This window comes from Hyperolius riggenbachi, chromosome 8 (assembly GCF_040937935.1).
Source record: "Hyperolius riggenbachi isolate aHypRig1 chromosome 8, aHypRig1.pri, whole genome shotgun sequence".
NCBI lineage: Eukaryota > Metazoa > Chordata > Amphibia > Anura > Hyperoliidae > Hyperolius > Hyperolius riggenbachi.
The window spans coordinates 256355988-256372740 of NC_090653.1; the positions used below are offsets into that span (position 1 = coordinate 256355988).

General features: G+C 44.0%; 1 protein-coding gene across 5 annotated transcripts in view; it reads right to left on the reverse strand.

The window, feature by feature from the left end:
• The window catches only part of ZNF618 (zinc finger protein 618), a 223820-nt gene that overhangs the window by 70919 nt on the left and 136148 nt on the right, over positions 1-16753 (reverse strand). For all 5 annotated transcript variants that reach the window (XM_068248675.1, XM_068248672.1, XM_068248673.1 and 2 more), the window contains one exon: positions 12128-12217. In XM_068248675.1, the coding sequence (XP_068104776.1) occupies positions 12128-12217 (90 nt within the window). The remainder of the gene's footprint in view (positions 1-12127; positions 12218-16753) is intronic.

Genomic DNA, 16753 nt, shown 5'->3' on the forward strand with positions numbered 1-16753 from the left:
GCAATTACAGAGCCCTTTACAGTTTAATCATACTAATAGTTTATATTTTTCATTTTTATACGCTTTTTTTTTGTCCTTCAAAAATTAATTTATGAAATCTTAATATTCCCCACGCTGTCTTATTTACTTAACTGGTAAACAGAAGACGACAGCGCTAGGAGATGATCAGAATTAATTGTCAGCAGCAGGGATATTAGAGTGAATCCCTAAACGTCTAGAAAAAAAAATCTAAAATCAGCTGTAGAAAAATCTCCTGTATTTAAATATCTAATCTAATACAACCAAATATTAATTCATAAAGATAAAACAAATGGCAAATCAATGATAGGTTTATAAAGCTGGATCAGAGCTAGTAAATACTATAAATCCACCAGGGAGATTTTTAAAGTGAACCTGAGGTGAAAATAAACTGATAAAATAAACAATTATATTTATCCTGCTACTCCTAATACCTTTTTAAAGTATCCTAGTGTTTTCTTCTATATTTAAAGAGAACCAGAGATGAAGCACCCTCTTGTATTTTACCTTATAAATCAGTGGGAACATGACAGTAAACACCTAATTTGCTCTTTGTTTCATTGTTCTCTGTTTAATCTGACTGTTATCACCTCTGATAAGAATCCCACGCTGAGCACTCAGTCTGCTCAGTCTAGCTTTTCTACTGAAAGATTATAGCTGAGTCTGTCTTCTCTGGTGTCTTTTCAAGCCCAATCCTGCTCTGCTGTAATGTCTCAGCTATAATCATTCCCAGCAAAGCCAGAGTGAATGCTCAGTCTGGGATTCTTATCACAGCTGTTAAAGACACTTTTAGCAGTGAGGATGAAACAGAGAGCAGGGTAAGTGTTTTCTCTAATGTTCCCACTGATATATATATGGTAAAATACATGAGTGTGCTTCATCTCTGGTTCCCTTTAAATATTTAGATCGTAGGTTGAATGTTTTTTATGACCTCTAATCAGGGGCGGCCTATTAAAGGACAACTGAAGTGAGAAGAAAATGGAGGCTGCCATGTTTATTTCCTGTTATACAATACCAGTTGCCTGGCAGCCCTGCGGATCTATTTAGCTGCAGTAGTGTCTGAATCACACCCTAAACAAGCTTGCAGCTAATCTTGTCAGTTCTAACAATGTCAGAAACATCTGGAGCCACATGCAATTAACCTTTTCTCCTGCGTTTTCTCCTAGGTGAAATTTTAAAACCGGTCAATCAAATGCCTTTGAAGCCATAATATTCTTAGAATTTTTTCACCTACTTTTCAAAGTGGTGAAAAGTTATTTTAAATAGAATATGAAAAATTATCTCCTAGGTGAAAAAGTGAATTGCATATGGGCCCTGATCTGCTGCATGCTTGTTCAGGGGCTAGGGCTAAATGTATTAGAGGCAGAGGATCAGCAGGACAGTCAGGCAACTGGTATTGCTTAAAAGGAAATACATGTGTCAGCCTCCATATCCCACTTGCTACAGTTGTCCTTTAAGCTTCTCAGAAAAAGGTCCATAGTTCATGTATTTTATCTCTCCCTGCTGTGAGAATCCGCTCAGCTGCCTGCGCAGGCAGGCAGCCTTTTGACCATTGTTTAGGTTTGCATGCTGCAGGACTCTGGAACAGAGACCTGTCTTTCCATTGCAAGTTCTGGTCTGTTCTCTTGCTGGGGAATTTGCATACATTCGTTATGCAAATCCCCTACCTGCCTTCTTTGATGACTGGCACTATAAGAGCTTGATGTTTCCCAGAAGGCTTTGCTGGTCATTTCCCTTCCGTGGTCTGTTCCTGATGGACACTGCTGGAGTGTCAGCCATTGCTATCTAGTATAGTTAATTCCTGGGGGTTGCTTTAGGCTCCCCTTCTAGCCCAGTCAGGTTGTATTATCTGTTTGTTTGTTCTGTTGCCATTGTCCTGTCCCAACGGTGGTTGACAGGAAACGGTTCTGATCTCTGTTCTTGGAGTATAGCTGGTGCAGCGGTTGCTACCAGCTATCTCTTCTGTTCTGTCTCCTGGGATCGCGCTAGCCACTTTTCGCTAGCGCTGGGGATCCTTCTGTTCTGTCTCCTGGGATCGCGCTAGCTACTTTTCGCTAGCGCTGGGGATCCTTCTGTTCTGTCTTCTGGGATAGCGCTAGCCACTTTTCGCTAGCGCTGGGGATCCTTCTGTTCTGCTACTCTGTACCTGGATCGCGCTAGCCACTTTTCGCTAGTGCTGTGGATCCTATCTCTCACTTGTCCCTGTTTTCGTGTGTCTGTCTTGTCTGCTACGCTTGCTGGAGGCTCGGTGAGGTAACCGTTAAGCAAGCGCTTGCGTCCTCTGTTTCATGTTTGTCTGTTAATGGTTAGTTAGGCGTGCTTGTCTCTATTGTGCTTATCACATGGAGACCGCGCATAACCGCGTGCACTGTTGCGAATGAGTGCGGTGTTCGCGGTTAGCTAGCGTTTGTTATTTTCCGTATCTCCTTATTGTATTATTTGCTGTGCCTTTGCTACCCTCGTGCCCTGTTTTGCTCAGTCTTGTGTCTCTGTCGGCAATCGCCATTCTTGCGATTGCATTCCCACTTCGTTTCCGCCGTTGTGTGTTCACCGTCGCTGGGTGGCGACTAGTTTGGTGGACACACATTGGTTCTGTCCCTTTGCTCTGTTTCTTGTGGGCTATCCAGCCCTGCCTGATCATACCTTGTCCTGGATCTGTACAATTCCCGTCTGGCATCTGTGGCTGTGCAGCGACTGTGTTCGCCTGCACTCCACAGCGCCATCTGCCGGAGGGAATTGCCCTCTGCGGGTGCATAGCACCTATCCTGGGTGTCCTCAAATATACGCTTGTGGAGGAAATCCGCCGCATCAGCGCACGTCTGGTGCGCTGACCGCGAATACGATTCCACAATCGTTACACCTGCCCTCCAGAAGTTGTATTCTGCCAGGAAAACTTTTATGGCTGTAATTTGCTCATCTGTGATGTTTACTATATTCCCGACAAGACAGAAGCTGTCACATCCGTGCCTAGAAATTAACTCTTTCAGGCAGCAAAATAAAGCAAGTAAAACAGCCTGGTTGTTAATGTTTTGTACTGTACATAAATATGTTCATCTCATCATGTCACATGTCGCGTCAGGTACACTTTATGATATGGTGATAATAGTATCCTTTTTTAAGGACTAAATGTAGGCCCTCATTCAATTAACTTTCGTGTGAGCTTTCCAGCCAAGATGTTTTCACACCTTATAAATAACCTAGTTTTTTCAGCTGTCAGAAGGCAAAAATAAAATTGCTTTTCTTACCTACATTTTGTACTTTTTTACTTGCTAGGTGCTGATAGATAATTTTCTAGATGAGATGAGAAGACATTGCCTGTGAGGAAACTTAGCAGGAAATAAGGGCCTTATTAAAGTGGAGCTGAACTCTTGCACAGGCCTGAAGAAATGCATAGAGAAATGCACCTTGTATGTATTTAGAGAGCTCAGCCTGTTTAATTCCCCCTCATTTGGGTCTAATCACAAGTTGTAATCTGATCTCTCCCCTGTGCCACATGACTACCATGGCAGAGATGTCAGATAAGGCCATTTGAAAGCACAGGAGGTTACAATATGTCTTCTTCCATAAATCAGGAAGTAGAGACAGTGCAGATTTATTGCAGGGCTCCACAACACAGCACACAAGTGATCCCCCCCCCCTTTTCTCCCCACCAACAGAGCTCTCTGTTGGTGGGATCTGATGGCCCTCTGGTGTTTATTTTTTTAAAATAAATATTTGTCTATTTTTTTATTATATTTTACTATTTTTTTTTCTCAAACCGCTCCCTCCCCTCAGCCAGCCAATCCGGGCGATCAGCTGTCAAAGGCTTCAGTCTATGAGAGCCGATCACTCTCTAGTGTCCCAGGGGGACAGCGGTGTCACAGGGCTGTCCCCAGTACAACACTGCTGTAGATCGTATCGCTGTACAAGGGAATTAGACAACAGTTTCGCTCTTTTTTTCTGGGTCTCACCCAAATTTATCCCGAGAGCACATCTATCTAGCATTTTTACTTATGGTGACCCAGGTGTATATACATATATGTTAATTGTGCAGTTATTCTTCAAATAACTGATAGATAAGAGACAATAGAATAGGTGGGTTCTGCAAAGACATTGCTAACTATTTTTAGCAGCTGGTGGAGGTAGGTCACGCTCACCAGAAAAAAAAAATAATTTATAGGAATACTGTAGGGGGGGGGGGGGGTTGCGAGAGTTTAACTTACCCGGGGCTTCTAATGGTCCCCGCAGACATCCTGTGTCCGCGCAGCCGCTCACTGATGCTCCGGCCCCGCCTCCGGTTCACTTCTGGAATTTCCGACATTAAAGTCGGAAAACCACTGCGCCTGTGCGGCCGTGTCCTCACACCCGCTGATGTCACCAGAAATTGCACAGGCCCAGTACAGACTGTGCCTACACAGTACACTCCTGGTGACTTCATCGGGAGCGAGGACACGGCCGCGCAGGCACAGTGGTTTTCCGACTTTAAAATCACAAATTCCGGAAGTGAATTCCGTTCCCCGGAGGCGGGAACCGGAGCATCGGTGAGTGGCTGCGCAGGCAGAGGACGCCTGTGCGGGACCATAAGAAGCCCCGGGTAAGTTCAACTCTTCCATAGTGGCTACGGTCCACCGTTTCGGACCATCACAGTCCTTGTTCACGCCACACAGCCAAATGAACAACTGCAAGCATGCTCCTTATATAGTCAAAGCTATGACATGGCAACCAATCAGAGGAACCTATGCAAATAACTGGACCTGATGGGGAACTACAGGGCTTGTCCACAAAGGGTACCGCCTTCCCACTCCATTGATCAAACATTTTGAAATGCATGATGTCATTGCAACAACATAAACATATAAATGAAAAACATTTCTAACTCTGATCTATTGCACCTATTAGAAATCTAAAAAGATCCAGGGTGAAATCCAGGGCATCGTGATGCAGAGGGCATGGGCACAGACATGTCATCAGCAATATAAAAGTGCATATAAGAGTACACCGAGCGTTGCCCGCCGTCGCCAAGCTTGTTCACTCAGACCCTAATCGTGGTTCCAATATACAGGAGCCTCGTGTGTGTGGTACTTTCCCCTGTCTCAGCTGCCACATGTGTCATAGCATTATTAGAGGTGATGTTTTTTCTCACCCTTCTTCTGGGAAGAAATATGCGATTAGAGGTCGTTTTTCTTGTTGTTCACGCTTTGTTGTATATATGCTTAAAATGTCCATGTGGCAGCTGTTACGTGGGAAAAACCACACAGGAGCTCAAAGACCGTGTTTCTAAACACAAATCCAATATCAGGGGTAAAAGCTTGGACCATGCAGTTTCAGAACATTTTGTCCAATTTAGACATGATATCAGTCAGCTTAGAGTTCAAGTAATTGATGGGGTGCCCCGTGGGTTCAGGGGTGATAGGGGTAGAGAACTGTTAAAAAGAGAGGCACGTTGGATAAGGGAATTGGGGACCATTGGTCGTGGGGGATTAAATAGGGAATAGGATTTAAATTTTGTATGGTAGACGTCCTATGGTTCTGTGCCTGTTGTCTTGGGGGTAGGGGGTGCCCTTCAGGGTTCTTTCCTTTTTGTCCTGTTGTATCTTATGTTCTTTTGCAATTTTGTAACGCATTATAGAACTAGGGGTGTTACTTTATGGGTTGAAACCAGGTCATCCACTGATAGCATTGGGCATGCGTATTTTTGTTTGTGTTAACTCTGCATTTTGATAGGCGTACAATGTGTCTGTTTTTCCGCATGGCGGCGGTAATTGGACGCCTGTACAGGCGTCATTGCGTACGTCTTTCCGCATTGGCGGTCATGTGACGTCGGTTGCCATGGCGACGGCGGGCAACGCTCGGTGTACTCTTATATGCACTTTTATATTGCTGATGACATGTCTGTGCCCATGCCCTCTGCATCACGATGCCCTGGATTTCACCCTGGATCTTTTTAGATTTCTAATAGGTGCAATAGATCAGAGTTAGAAATGTTTTTCATTTATAGGTTTATGTTGTTGCAATGACATCATGCATTTCAAAATGTTTGACCAATGGAGTGGGAGGGCGGTACCCTTTGTGGACAAGCCCTGTAGTTCCCCATCAGGTCCAGTCATTTGCATAGGTTCCTCTGATTGGTTGCCATGTCATAGCTTTGACTATGTAAGGAGCATGCTTGCAGTTGTTCATTTGGCTGTGTGGCGTGAACAAGGACTGTGATTCGAAACTCTGGACCGTAGCCACTATGCAGCTATATGTATGTACTTGTTATGATCCAATAAAGTAATTTTCTGATAAAAGAGCTGTGCTGGATCACCTTGGAGAGACTATACGCTATACCCTGTGGGTACAGGGGTGGATCCGCTGCACGCTTATCCCCGACATCGCTTGTGTGCGGTCTCACATATCTTTTTGGCTGTGTATTTATCTTTAAAGCTCCACCTAGTAACATTTTCTCAGTAAAACAGGCAACTTATAAAATTCAGGAGACTACCAAAGCTTGTAAAGCAATAACAAAAATGTCTGTAAAGCGCTTTTCTTTCTGAGGATCCAAAGCGCATAAGCATAACTAAGCCTTACCACAACAAAATTTGGTCTTACTGCGCCTGCGTGAGCACGCTTTCTTGCACATGCGCAATACAGAGCTGCCCGTCTTCAGGAACCCTCAGGCTCCCAAAGACTTCTGAAACCTCCTGCAGCAGGAGATTTGAATGGCGGTGGCGCTGCTGAAACTAGGAGAAATGGAAAGGAACGGGAAGGTTCTATAGAACCCAGAGCCTCCCCTTTCCATAGGGGAGAATTTTTTTTATATTAAAATTTAGCTTCAGGTTTGCTTTAAATAAACCTGTTTTATTAAGTCATGTGACCTGGGTAGTGAGGCATGCTGGGTGTATTGTAGACTTCAGGACAGGCTTCTTGCGCATTCTGCACATACTGAACGACCTTGACCAGTGCAGCTGTCCCAGCTCCTTCTACTGTGCAGAGCACATACAATGCTGCGGCTCTGACAAACACTACACGGGCTTGTTTGCCAATCCTTCTTGTGACAGTGACATTCCAGGGCAGTCCAGTAAAACTATACTCATAGTGGAATACAGAGAACCCTATTCCAAGAATACTGTGGAATGGATCACAATATGAATACAATGATCTTCTAGTTATTGCAATGCGTACATCCAATAAAGGCACCTGGATATTTAGCTGCTCAGTAATTCCGATTTTATATTTTAGTATGGCCAAACCTATGCCTATTCTCATACAGAACCCTCCACCATGACGCCTAAACCTTAAACCCGCCCCCTGGACAAATTAACTACCTAATGCCTAACCCTCAACCCCCCTCCCCCCTCCCAATCTACCTACCTAAAGCCTAATCCTTAACCCCCTCCACACACACACACAAATAACCTACCTAATGCCTAATCCTTAACCCCCCCCCCCCCCCCGAACAACCTACCTAACCTTTAAACCCCCCCCACACACAAACTACCTACCTAGCAGCTAACTCTTAACCCCCCTCAACTAACTACCTACCTAATGCATCTGCAGCTAGTGGAAATGGGCCCTTAACCCACACCCACCCCCCGCACATTTGTTCGGGGTAAAAAAAAAAAAAAGCAAATCCTCTGGCGCTGCAATAGGCGCCTAAAAATATTGGCATATTGGTACTAGCGCCTGCTATTAACCGGGTGCCTAAATTTCAGCTTCGGCACCCGATTACCAATTTTTTACATTGGCGCATATGGCAGTGCCCAATTAGTCCACTTGCTATATGCGCCCACATTTTCTGCTTCAATTGCAATTGCTTGCAGGGGGTTGTATCACCCAAAAATAAAAAAAATTGCCTAATAGTGCACAAATATTTATGTACCCCCTCACCTTTTTTCTCTAAAATAGGTACCTATTGTATATGACCCCTATTTTTTTTTTTTTTACCCGGACTGACTGTGTGCCAATACTGAACTGTGCAATGCTAACAGGATTGTGGGAAGTTTTGGTTTGTTTCAGCTACAGTAAAAACCTTATCCCAAAATGCAAAACTGCCAATTTCAGATAAGATAAGGACACTATGACCAGAAGGTAATTGATTCCCCCTCACTTTGAAGAGTTTACACAGTGATGTAAGCCTGTTATCGCTAGGTGTTGTTTAGTGCTGGAGGGACACTAGTCTGTAAAGAAAGCAGTAAATTAAAACTGAGCTGGGTAAGGAAAAAAGTAAAGGGCAGAAGTGAGGTCACTTTTGGTATCACCGAGAAAAAGTAAAGATGGAATTTAGCAGAAATATTATTTATTTTTTTCCATATCACATTTCTCTTAAATTTGACAGTGTATGCTAAAAACAACAGGATAGGCAAGCTAAATATTTTTTATTGGAAGATTTATTTTATTTTTTTTAAAGGGGAACTGAAGTGAGAGGTATATGGAGGCTGTCCTGTTTATTTCCTTTTAATCAATACCAGTTGCCTGGCAGCCCTGCTGGTCTATTTCTCTGCAGTAGTATCTGATTAAAACCAGAAACAAGCATGCAGCTAGTCTTGTCAGATCAGACTTATAAGTCTGAACCACTGAAACACCTGATCTGCTGCATGCTTGTTCAGGGGCTATGGCTAATAGTATTAGGGGCAGAGGATCAGCAGGGCTGCCAGGCAACTGGTATTGTCTAAAAGGAAATAAACATGACAGCCTCCATATACCTCTCTCTTCAGTTCCCCTTTTAAGTTTATATGGAGTTTCATCCCACTTTAAGGCCTCTTTCACAGTGGGACGTTAAAGTCGCACGTTATAAAAATTTATAACGCAGACTAACGCACAGCAATACAAAGTCTGTGCGACATTCCCAGTGCACACGTTGCGTTGTGTGTAACATGTAGCAATATTTAGAAAGCACTGCATGCTGTGTGTTTAGCAATACATTTGCTACGTTATGTGTATTGCACATGCTCAGTAATGTTTTTGGTTTTTTAATGTAACACATGCGCCGTTTTCGTTCCATCAGTATGCAATGAAAACGGCGCACCAAGAGACACATAACGCAGTGTAAAATAACGTCCAATTTCATAATCTACATGCGCTGCGTTAGGGGCACATTGTGCGACTATCGTCGCATCAAACGCAACGTCCCACTGTGAAAGAGGCCTAAAGTGTACCCGAGACAAAAAAAAAATAAAAATACTTACTGTACCTAAGGAAAAAAGGAAAGCTTCTGGATCTTGCAGCAGCTTTCCACGTCCTCCTGGCTCCCACCGGTGCCACATGCTGACCCACGAAACATATCTGATAAGAGCTTTGATGTCTATGTTATGTGACCGCCCTCCTCTTCGTCCACAACTACTGCAGCCACAATTGTTCACAACAGGAGCACAGATGCAAACTTCAAGGGGGTTCCTGGCAGTGGCTGTGGTCTCCAGGAGGACAGAGAAGCTTCTGGAGGATCCAGATGCTTCCCTCTTCATAGGCAAGTATCTCATTTTTTGTTGTTAGGTTCGCCTCGGGTTTGCTTTAAATCCAGGCAGGCAACTGGCCAAAAGTTGCACTGTTTGGCACCAGAAAGAATTAGAGTACTGCTGTTGCCTACAGGCCACAGGTGGCCATTTTGTTTTCTGAAGTTGAAGGTAAAGCAGCCCATCTGTTTACTAGGAACCCATGAGGTCTTGAGGAAAATGTACATGTCCCTCCTTGTCTTGATGGATAAAGAAGGTTTGGGCCTAATTCCTAACAGCTTGGTTTGCCTTTTGTCATCAGTTTATGAGCAGATTCTTCGCTGAGTCAGTGATATTTTTGCTTACAAATGTAAAAACACCTGAAGTGAGAGGAAGGTATGGCTGTCGATGTGGCGAGTTGATTTATTGCTGGAGTTACTTCTTACTCATGCAAAGTTTATTACTTAAAAAGTTCTTTTGTTTCAGAAAGTCGGAGAAAAAAGCTTTTCAGCTGAAAGCTGACACTTTTCATTTACGCTAGCCAATGAATATTATGTCAGCTGGATAGCATACTGGTAAAGGGGCCCATATACCTAACAATTTTCCCGCCGATATACGGCCGATTCGATCACAGTGATCGAATCGGCTGTGAAATCGCCGCACACACCGCTGACAGAACGATCGATTTCCATCCGAAATCGATCGTTCCCGTCGATCCGTCCGTGCGGAAGACTTTTCTCGATTGCCAGCGGGTCGGGAGTGCGTCGATAGCGGCGTTCGAATGCCCGATGACCGACGCAATACAGCGGGTATACATTACCTGTTCCGGCCGCGCGAGTCCCCTCTGTATTCTTTCCGCGCTGGGTTCCGGACCAGCTGCAGCTACACAGAACTTCCTGTCCCGGCAGGAAGTTTAAACAGTAGAGCGCCCTCTACTGTTTAAACTTCCCCTGGACAGGAAGTTCAGTAGCTGCAGGAACGGTCTGGAGCCCGGAGCGGAGAAGAAGACAGCGGTGACAGGGGACTCACGCCGGCCGGAACAGGTAATATATGCAGGCAGGCGGGGGGGGGGGGGGGGGAGGGGGGGGGCGGCAGCAGCGGCAGCTCCACAGATTGTGATCGGTTTCAGGCTGAAATGGATTCACAATCTGTTTGCAGTAAAGGTAGCCATACGATCCCTATCTGATCAGATTCGATCAGAGAGGGATCTGTCTGTTGGGCGAATCTGATGGCAAATCGACCAGTGTATCTGCACCTTTAGGCTGTTGCCTTGGATGTAGGGTTTGAGCCTTTGACCAGGTTTGAATCCCGGCTCAAGCCAGTATGTAAACCAGTAAGGGGCCTTGCGCACTGGGGCGGTGGGGTAATTTTACTACACCCCACCGCAGCCCAATGAAAGTCTAGGGTCTATTCATACTGACGCGGTGCGATGTGATGGAAGTGAAGTTTTTGCCGTATCTCCCACGCAAGTACAAATCTTGTAGGTCTATGTCGACTCATGTATGAAAACCGGCCTCAAGTTTTACACGTTGCGCATTTTATAGCAATACACTTCAGCTCATGAGATTGCTTCGGCCACAGGACGTGAGCGCCACTTCCTGTTTGGCCGGCTGCCAGATAGGGATTTCCGCGTACTAATGAGGTAATCCCCGAAGGCCTGTCTTTGTTGGTGTGGTACTGCCAATCCGCAGTGTGAAACACGTCTGAGGAGCATTTGGGCAACACTCCATAACGATCCTGGCCGTCCGTGAAGTGTGCGCTGTAAATGGCTGCAGCCCTGAAGATAAAATTGTTCTGGGTCTTGTCCTTCCTTCTATTCTGTGTCATCCTGACTTGAGTGTGAGTAGATTCCTGTCAGCAGATTGTGGTCTTAAAACACCTACTTGCTGCTCTAGTGATGGTCATGTCTAGAGTGGGGTTTGTTTGATCAGCTGAAAGATTTGCAAAGCTCTGATTTGCTGTGATTACATCCTGCTTTAGCACATGATCATGACGAGCAAATCAGAGACTTGCATATCTGTCACCTGACCAAATTGATCACACGCTTCTCCATGAGTTCTCCTACACATAACCATCACATAAGAAGTCTAATCTATTGTTCCTTATACTTAAATGGTGACTTTGGCACAAATGACTGCCCCCCCCCCCCCCCCCCCACACCACCACCACCACCAAACGCTGCATCTAGAAAGGAGAGGGACACACACAACCTTTTACATTAGGGGAGACAGCGTTGGGGGCTGTGAGGTAGCGGAAGCAACATCACTAGGCCGATTCCCGAAAGATTGCATGCTGAATTGGCCTGTGGTATATGGGCAGGTAACAGATCTCCCTCCAATCAAATTTGATCAGAGGGAGATCTGTCTTTTGGTCATTCTGCTCATACATCGTCTAATGTATGGGCACCTTAACAGAGTTGGCAGGCCGCACTTTCTTCAGCCTCCAGAGCATGTAGGCAACAGGCACACACTGAAAACTAAACACTACTAATCAGATCTGAGCTTGCAAAAGACTAGCTAGAACAATGACGATTCAATTTATTTTGGTTAAGCCTTAGCACACTAAACTGATAAAATAGCATAATTAAGATAACATTACTAATATACCGTGTGTGGTGTTTTTTTGTTGTTGTTTTTTGTTTTTTTAAACAGTCACCCCCACCCTGGGCTACCTTGAAATGACATTTCCTACCTCTGAGTGGTGCAGGTCTGAATACTCACCATCCACAGCATGCAAGTCCCTGTGCTCTTGGAAACAGCTGTAATATTTGTACTTTTTGCCACAGATGTCACAGGTGTAGCGAAAATTGTCTGCAAGAATGAAAATATGTATGCTAGCACGTTCAGATGAATGACTGGACACGAGCACATTGACAAGCAGGACAGCAACACAGCACGTGAAAAGACGGATGTGATCATTGTACAATGGGGACAGCCTGGCTCTGCAGGGGAGGAGACTGCTCTGCAGGGAAGGAGACTGCTCCATGGGGGAGGAGACTGCTCCATGGGGGAGGAGACTGCTCCATGGGGGAGGAGACTGAGAATAGGTAAGGTAAGCTTAGTGGCTTAAAATCACATTGCATAAATACCTAAAAACCTGTCAAAACACTTGCTGAATAATAATTGTTACAAAAAAAGCAAAGCTGTTAGACCCAGGAAGTCCTGTGTCTTCTTTTAGAATGAGTATCCTACATTCAGTATTACAGAAAAGGGAAGCATATTTTCCAAGATAAACAGACACCAGCGTAGCTAAGGTTTATAAAGGTTGGAGAACATTGCAAAACAAAAGCAAACATGTCTGCCACTAGATGGAAAAAGTTTCCAATTTTTTCAGAACAGAGCAAGAATAGCTGAAAGTTTAAAGATCTAGTGTTTGTGCTCTTGCAGTCACATGCAACAACCACTGCCTGAATTGTATAAGAAATTCATTATGGGTGCACTTGCTCAACTGTTAATTTACTAAACATTTAGCAATTCCACTATGTTGTGATATAACTTTGGTTAAAGGGAACCCGAGGTGAGAGAGATATGGAGGCTGCCATATTTAGTCAGCAGAGTCAGAGTTCATTATCTTCTGCATGCTTGTTCACGGTCTATGGCTAAAAGTCTTAGGGCCCGTTTCCACTGCTGCATAAATCAGGCCGAATACGCAGAGTTTCCCCGCAAGAAAACTGTGCGGGGAAACTGCTATAGAAGGGGATAATGCTTCCTCCATCCGAATCGCTTGCCTTAGCATTTCGGCCAACATTGCAGCATTTTTTTGTGCGGGAGGCAGCGAATCCCATAGCCGTGCATGGTACTGATTCCGGGATTCGTCTGCGCACTCGCACAGGAAGGAAGTGCAGTCACGCGTCTCGCAGGATGCTCGGCGGCTAGTGGAAAAGGAACACAAGGCCCCGTTTACACTGAGAGCAACTTATTAAGTGTAAACGGGGCCAACGGGCCTGTTTCCACTACCTGCAGATTGGATGCAGAATAGATGCAGAAAAACTGACTCCAATGAATGCCTAAGGGCCTGTTTCCACTGAACGCAATGTTTCTGATGCAGATTTTCCCATAGGCATTCATTGGAGTCAGTTTTTCTGTATCCATTCTGCGTGTAGTGGAAACAGGCCCTTAGAGACACAGGATCAGCAGGACTGCCAAGCAACTGGTATTGTTTCACGGGAAACAAATATGGCAGCCTTCATATCTCATATCAGGTTAACTTTAAGGTTGCAAACCACCTCCACATAATAGCAGACAGTTTAAAAAATGGCAGACCAAGTTCCTCGTATCATGTGATGTTCTCCCCATTCCATTCATGCTGGAACTCCAAAACATGGCTGAGATGATAAAAGCAGTGTGTGAATACTGTGACCCCCAGCTGTGGAGTAGGTACAAAAATCACCCGACTCCTCAGTTAATGAAACCACAGACTTCGACTCTAGGAACCCAAAAATTGCTCCAACTCCTCGACTTCCACTCCACAGCCCTGGATCGTATGCCACCATTCTGCATGCAGAGGTGTGAGTGTGCCCCTGTACTTGAGGCATACAAATGCGCAGGCATTTGTATAAGACCTACAAGTGCCGCCATTAAATTATTTTTGACTACGTAAGCATGACTGGGCATACCCTATCATGGCTGCCGAAATAAAGGATTCTGATTCAATAATGTCCCTTTGTTATGGAATCCTTGCCCTTAGCTTCGCAACCCGCATTGGAATGGTTTCTTTGTACAACATCAAAACTGACAGTGGTCATTATTCTTAGGCCCAAGTTTTACTAGTTCAGGGTCTATGGCTATTTTGCATTCCCTTTACTGCTTGCATGTTCAAAGTCCGACCCGAAAGACAAATGTGGCCTACCAAGCCTTTTGTGGTGGCCCCCCGAAGCTCTCAACAGTGGTTATATCCAAGTGGCCTGCAGTTTGTAGCTGCGGTGCGGCATGCAGGGGCCACCTTGTGTCACTGCTCTGCCTCCCTTTCGCTCACCACTGTAGTAGTAACAGCCACTGATTAGCAGCCGCCACTATGCCAGCAGCAGTAACTGCCACTGATTAGCAGCCACCACTGTGCCAGCAGCAGTAACAGCCAATGATTAGCAGCTGCCACTGTGTCAGTAGCACTATGCCTGTATACTTAAAGGGACATGCTAACTGCACACAGTATATGGGGTTATTTCCCGTATATATGTTTTTTTTTTACAAAAATGTCAAAGGCATAGCGTACCTAATGGCAACCAGCAAGAACAGTGTTTAACTTTATTAGTCCGGCCCCACAGCACTCTCAAGAACAGCGATATGGCCCTTGGTATAAAAAGTTTAGGCACCCCGGCTTTACTTGGAATGCAAAATGGTCTGACCACCTCTACTACAGACCAACAGGTTGGTTGGTGGCTTGGCCTCCAAGCATACACGTGTAGTGAAATGCAGAAAACATAGAAGACTAACATCAGATCTGCACAAATGAAAAAGTGGACATGGACAGGCATGGTACAGGGATGGTCAGTCCAACTTCTAATAATAATAGAAAGAACTAAAGAACTGCTCTGGTTCTAAGATAACTGAACAGCACTTATGATCAACCTTCTTGCTTTATTCAGTAAGGCATAAAAAGAAAAAAAAAAATATGCGTAGCGAATGTAGCTGGTGAACTCAAAATATTTTTGCCCCAAGTACAAAAGTGAAACCATTTTTGGCGCTTGTCTAGTTTAGGAGACCCAGCAGGAAGCCTCAACAGTTCTCCAATCACAGGACCCTTTACAGCATAAAGCATTGTAATTAGCAGAACAGCGTGGGCGTAGCTTACTACAACCTATCTGAAACCTAACTGTGCCGCCCACCCAATCACGTTAGCGGTATTTCCTTATGAGGCTTCCTGTTGGGTCCCCTAAACTAGACTAGTGACCCATTTTCCACATGGACCTACCTCTCAAGGATTCAGTTCTCTAACACACAGTGATATCACTGAGCTAAGATTAGACAAAAAGTTAGCTCCACAGGCTGATAATTGGGATGCAGTTATTCATCATTTATAGGATGCTCAAATAAAATCTGTTTTACCTCAAGCCTATAAAATCATCTACACAGACTGGAATGGAATAAATGTTTTTTACTGCACAAATTACGCTTCCTTAAAAAAAAAAAATCAGTCTTATTTAAATTGTGTCCTTACAGATGCCCAACTAGCTGGCAATAATAGGACCACATCGCTGAGGAAATTATTTTTTAAAAACTGCAACTATATTGAACTTATCACAGTTACAAGACAGAAAAAAATATACAGGGGTTAAAGAAGTAAAGTAGAAATTCTTCAGGTTGAAGAAACAAAATGCATAACAAATTCTTACTCAATAGATGGAAAATTATAATGCGTGGTAAGATTACAATATTTGTGAAATGTTTTTGCAGAAGAGACATTTTCATGATTGTCTAATAAATGATCATGCAAATGCATCTTCTCTTAGCCCATTAACATTACTACCATTTTGTGAAAAGTCTTATATTGCCAACAAAATCTCCATAAAAATTCTCACATTCGTGAAAACGTGGAAAAGGTAAAAATGGTTATTTTTCTTCATCATTAATTGCCATATAGTACACATAATTAGAACCAACGATGGCCTGAAAACACACCTAACAGAACACATTTTAACAGGTTAACACCACAGTAATCAGAAGCTCAACGCATCCAATCTCCAGTCTTATTTTAAAAAAAGTTAAAAACAAAAAATAGCACTAAGGCTGTTTGTTTAAAACAGGAAAACAACCTCTATGCATTGGTATCTCCAAAGTAGTAATTTAGCCCAGGGACACTGGGAGGCTGGTTAATAATAGGGACAGAAAGTGAAAAGAATTTCACCAAAAGAGACAAACTATAAAAACTTGACAAAAGGTCTTAAACGTTCCTTGCCTCCCTGTCAAAGTGAAAAGCTGTCTGCTGTCTCTATTCCTCTTGGGAAGATAATGTTACAATGGCAAAGTATTAACTTCTAGGACTTCTTAAACTTTGCACACCATCACTGCAATCTATAAGTTCACAAATGCCAAGAAAACATTCACCAACATTTCAATACCTATTAAAAGAGAGTTTGGAGTATTAGACCACCCAATGAACAAATGAAATACAGCCAGGAAATACAAAATACAGCTTGCATTATAGTTTTTTGTTATGACAGTCAAATGAACTGGTTCTGGCTTGCTCCTGGATTTCACAGAGAGCTTCTGCCTTCCATATTAACTTGTCTCACCCAAACTTACAGCTTCGTGTATCTTTGAGGGACTTAAGTGAGGAGATGTCTACACTTGCATTCGGACGTAAGATTATGCCCAAAAGCCATTGCAAGAAGCTTCCATTTTACTGTA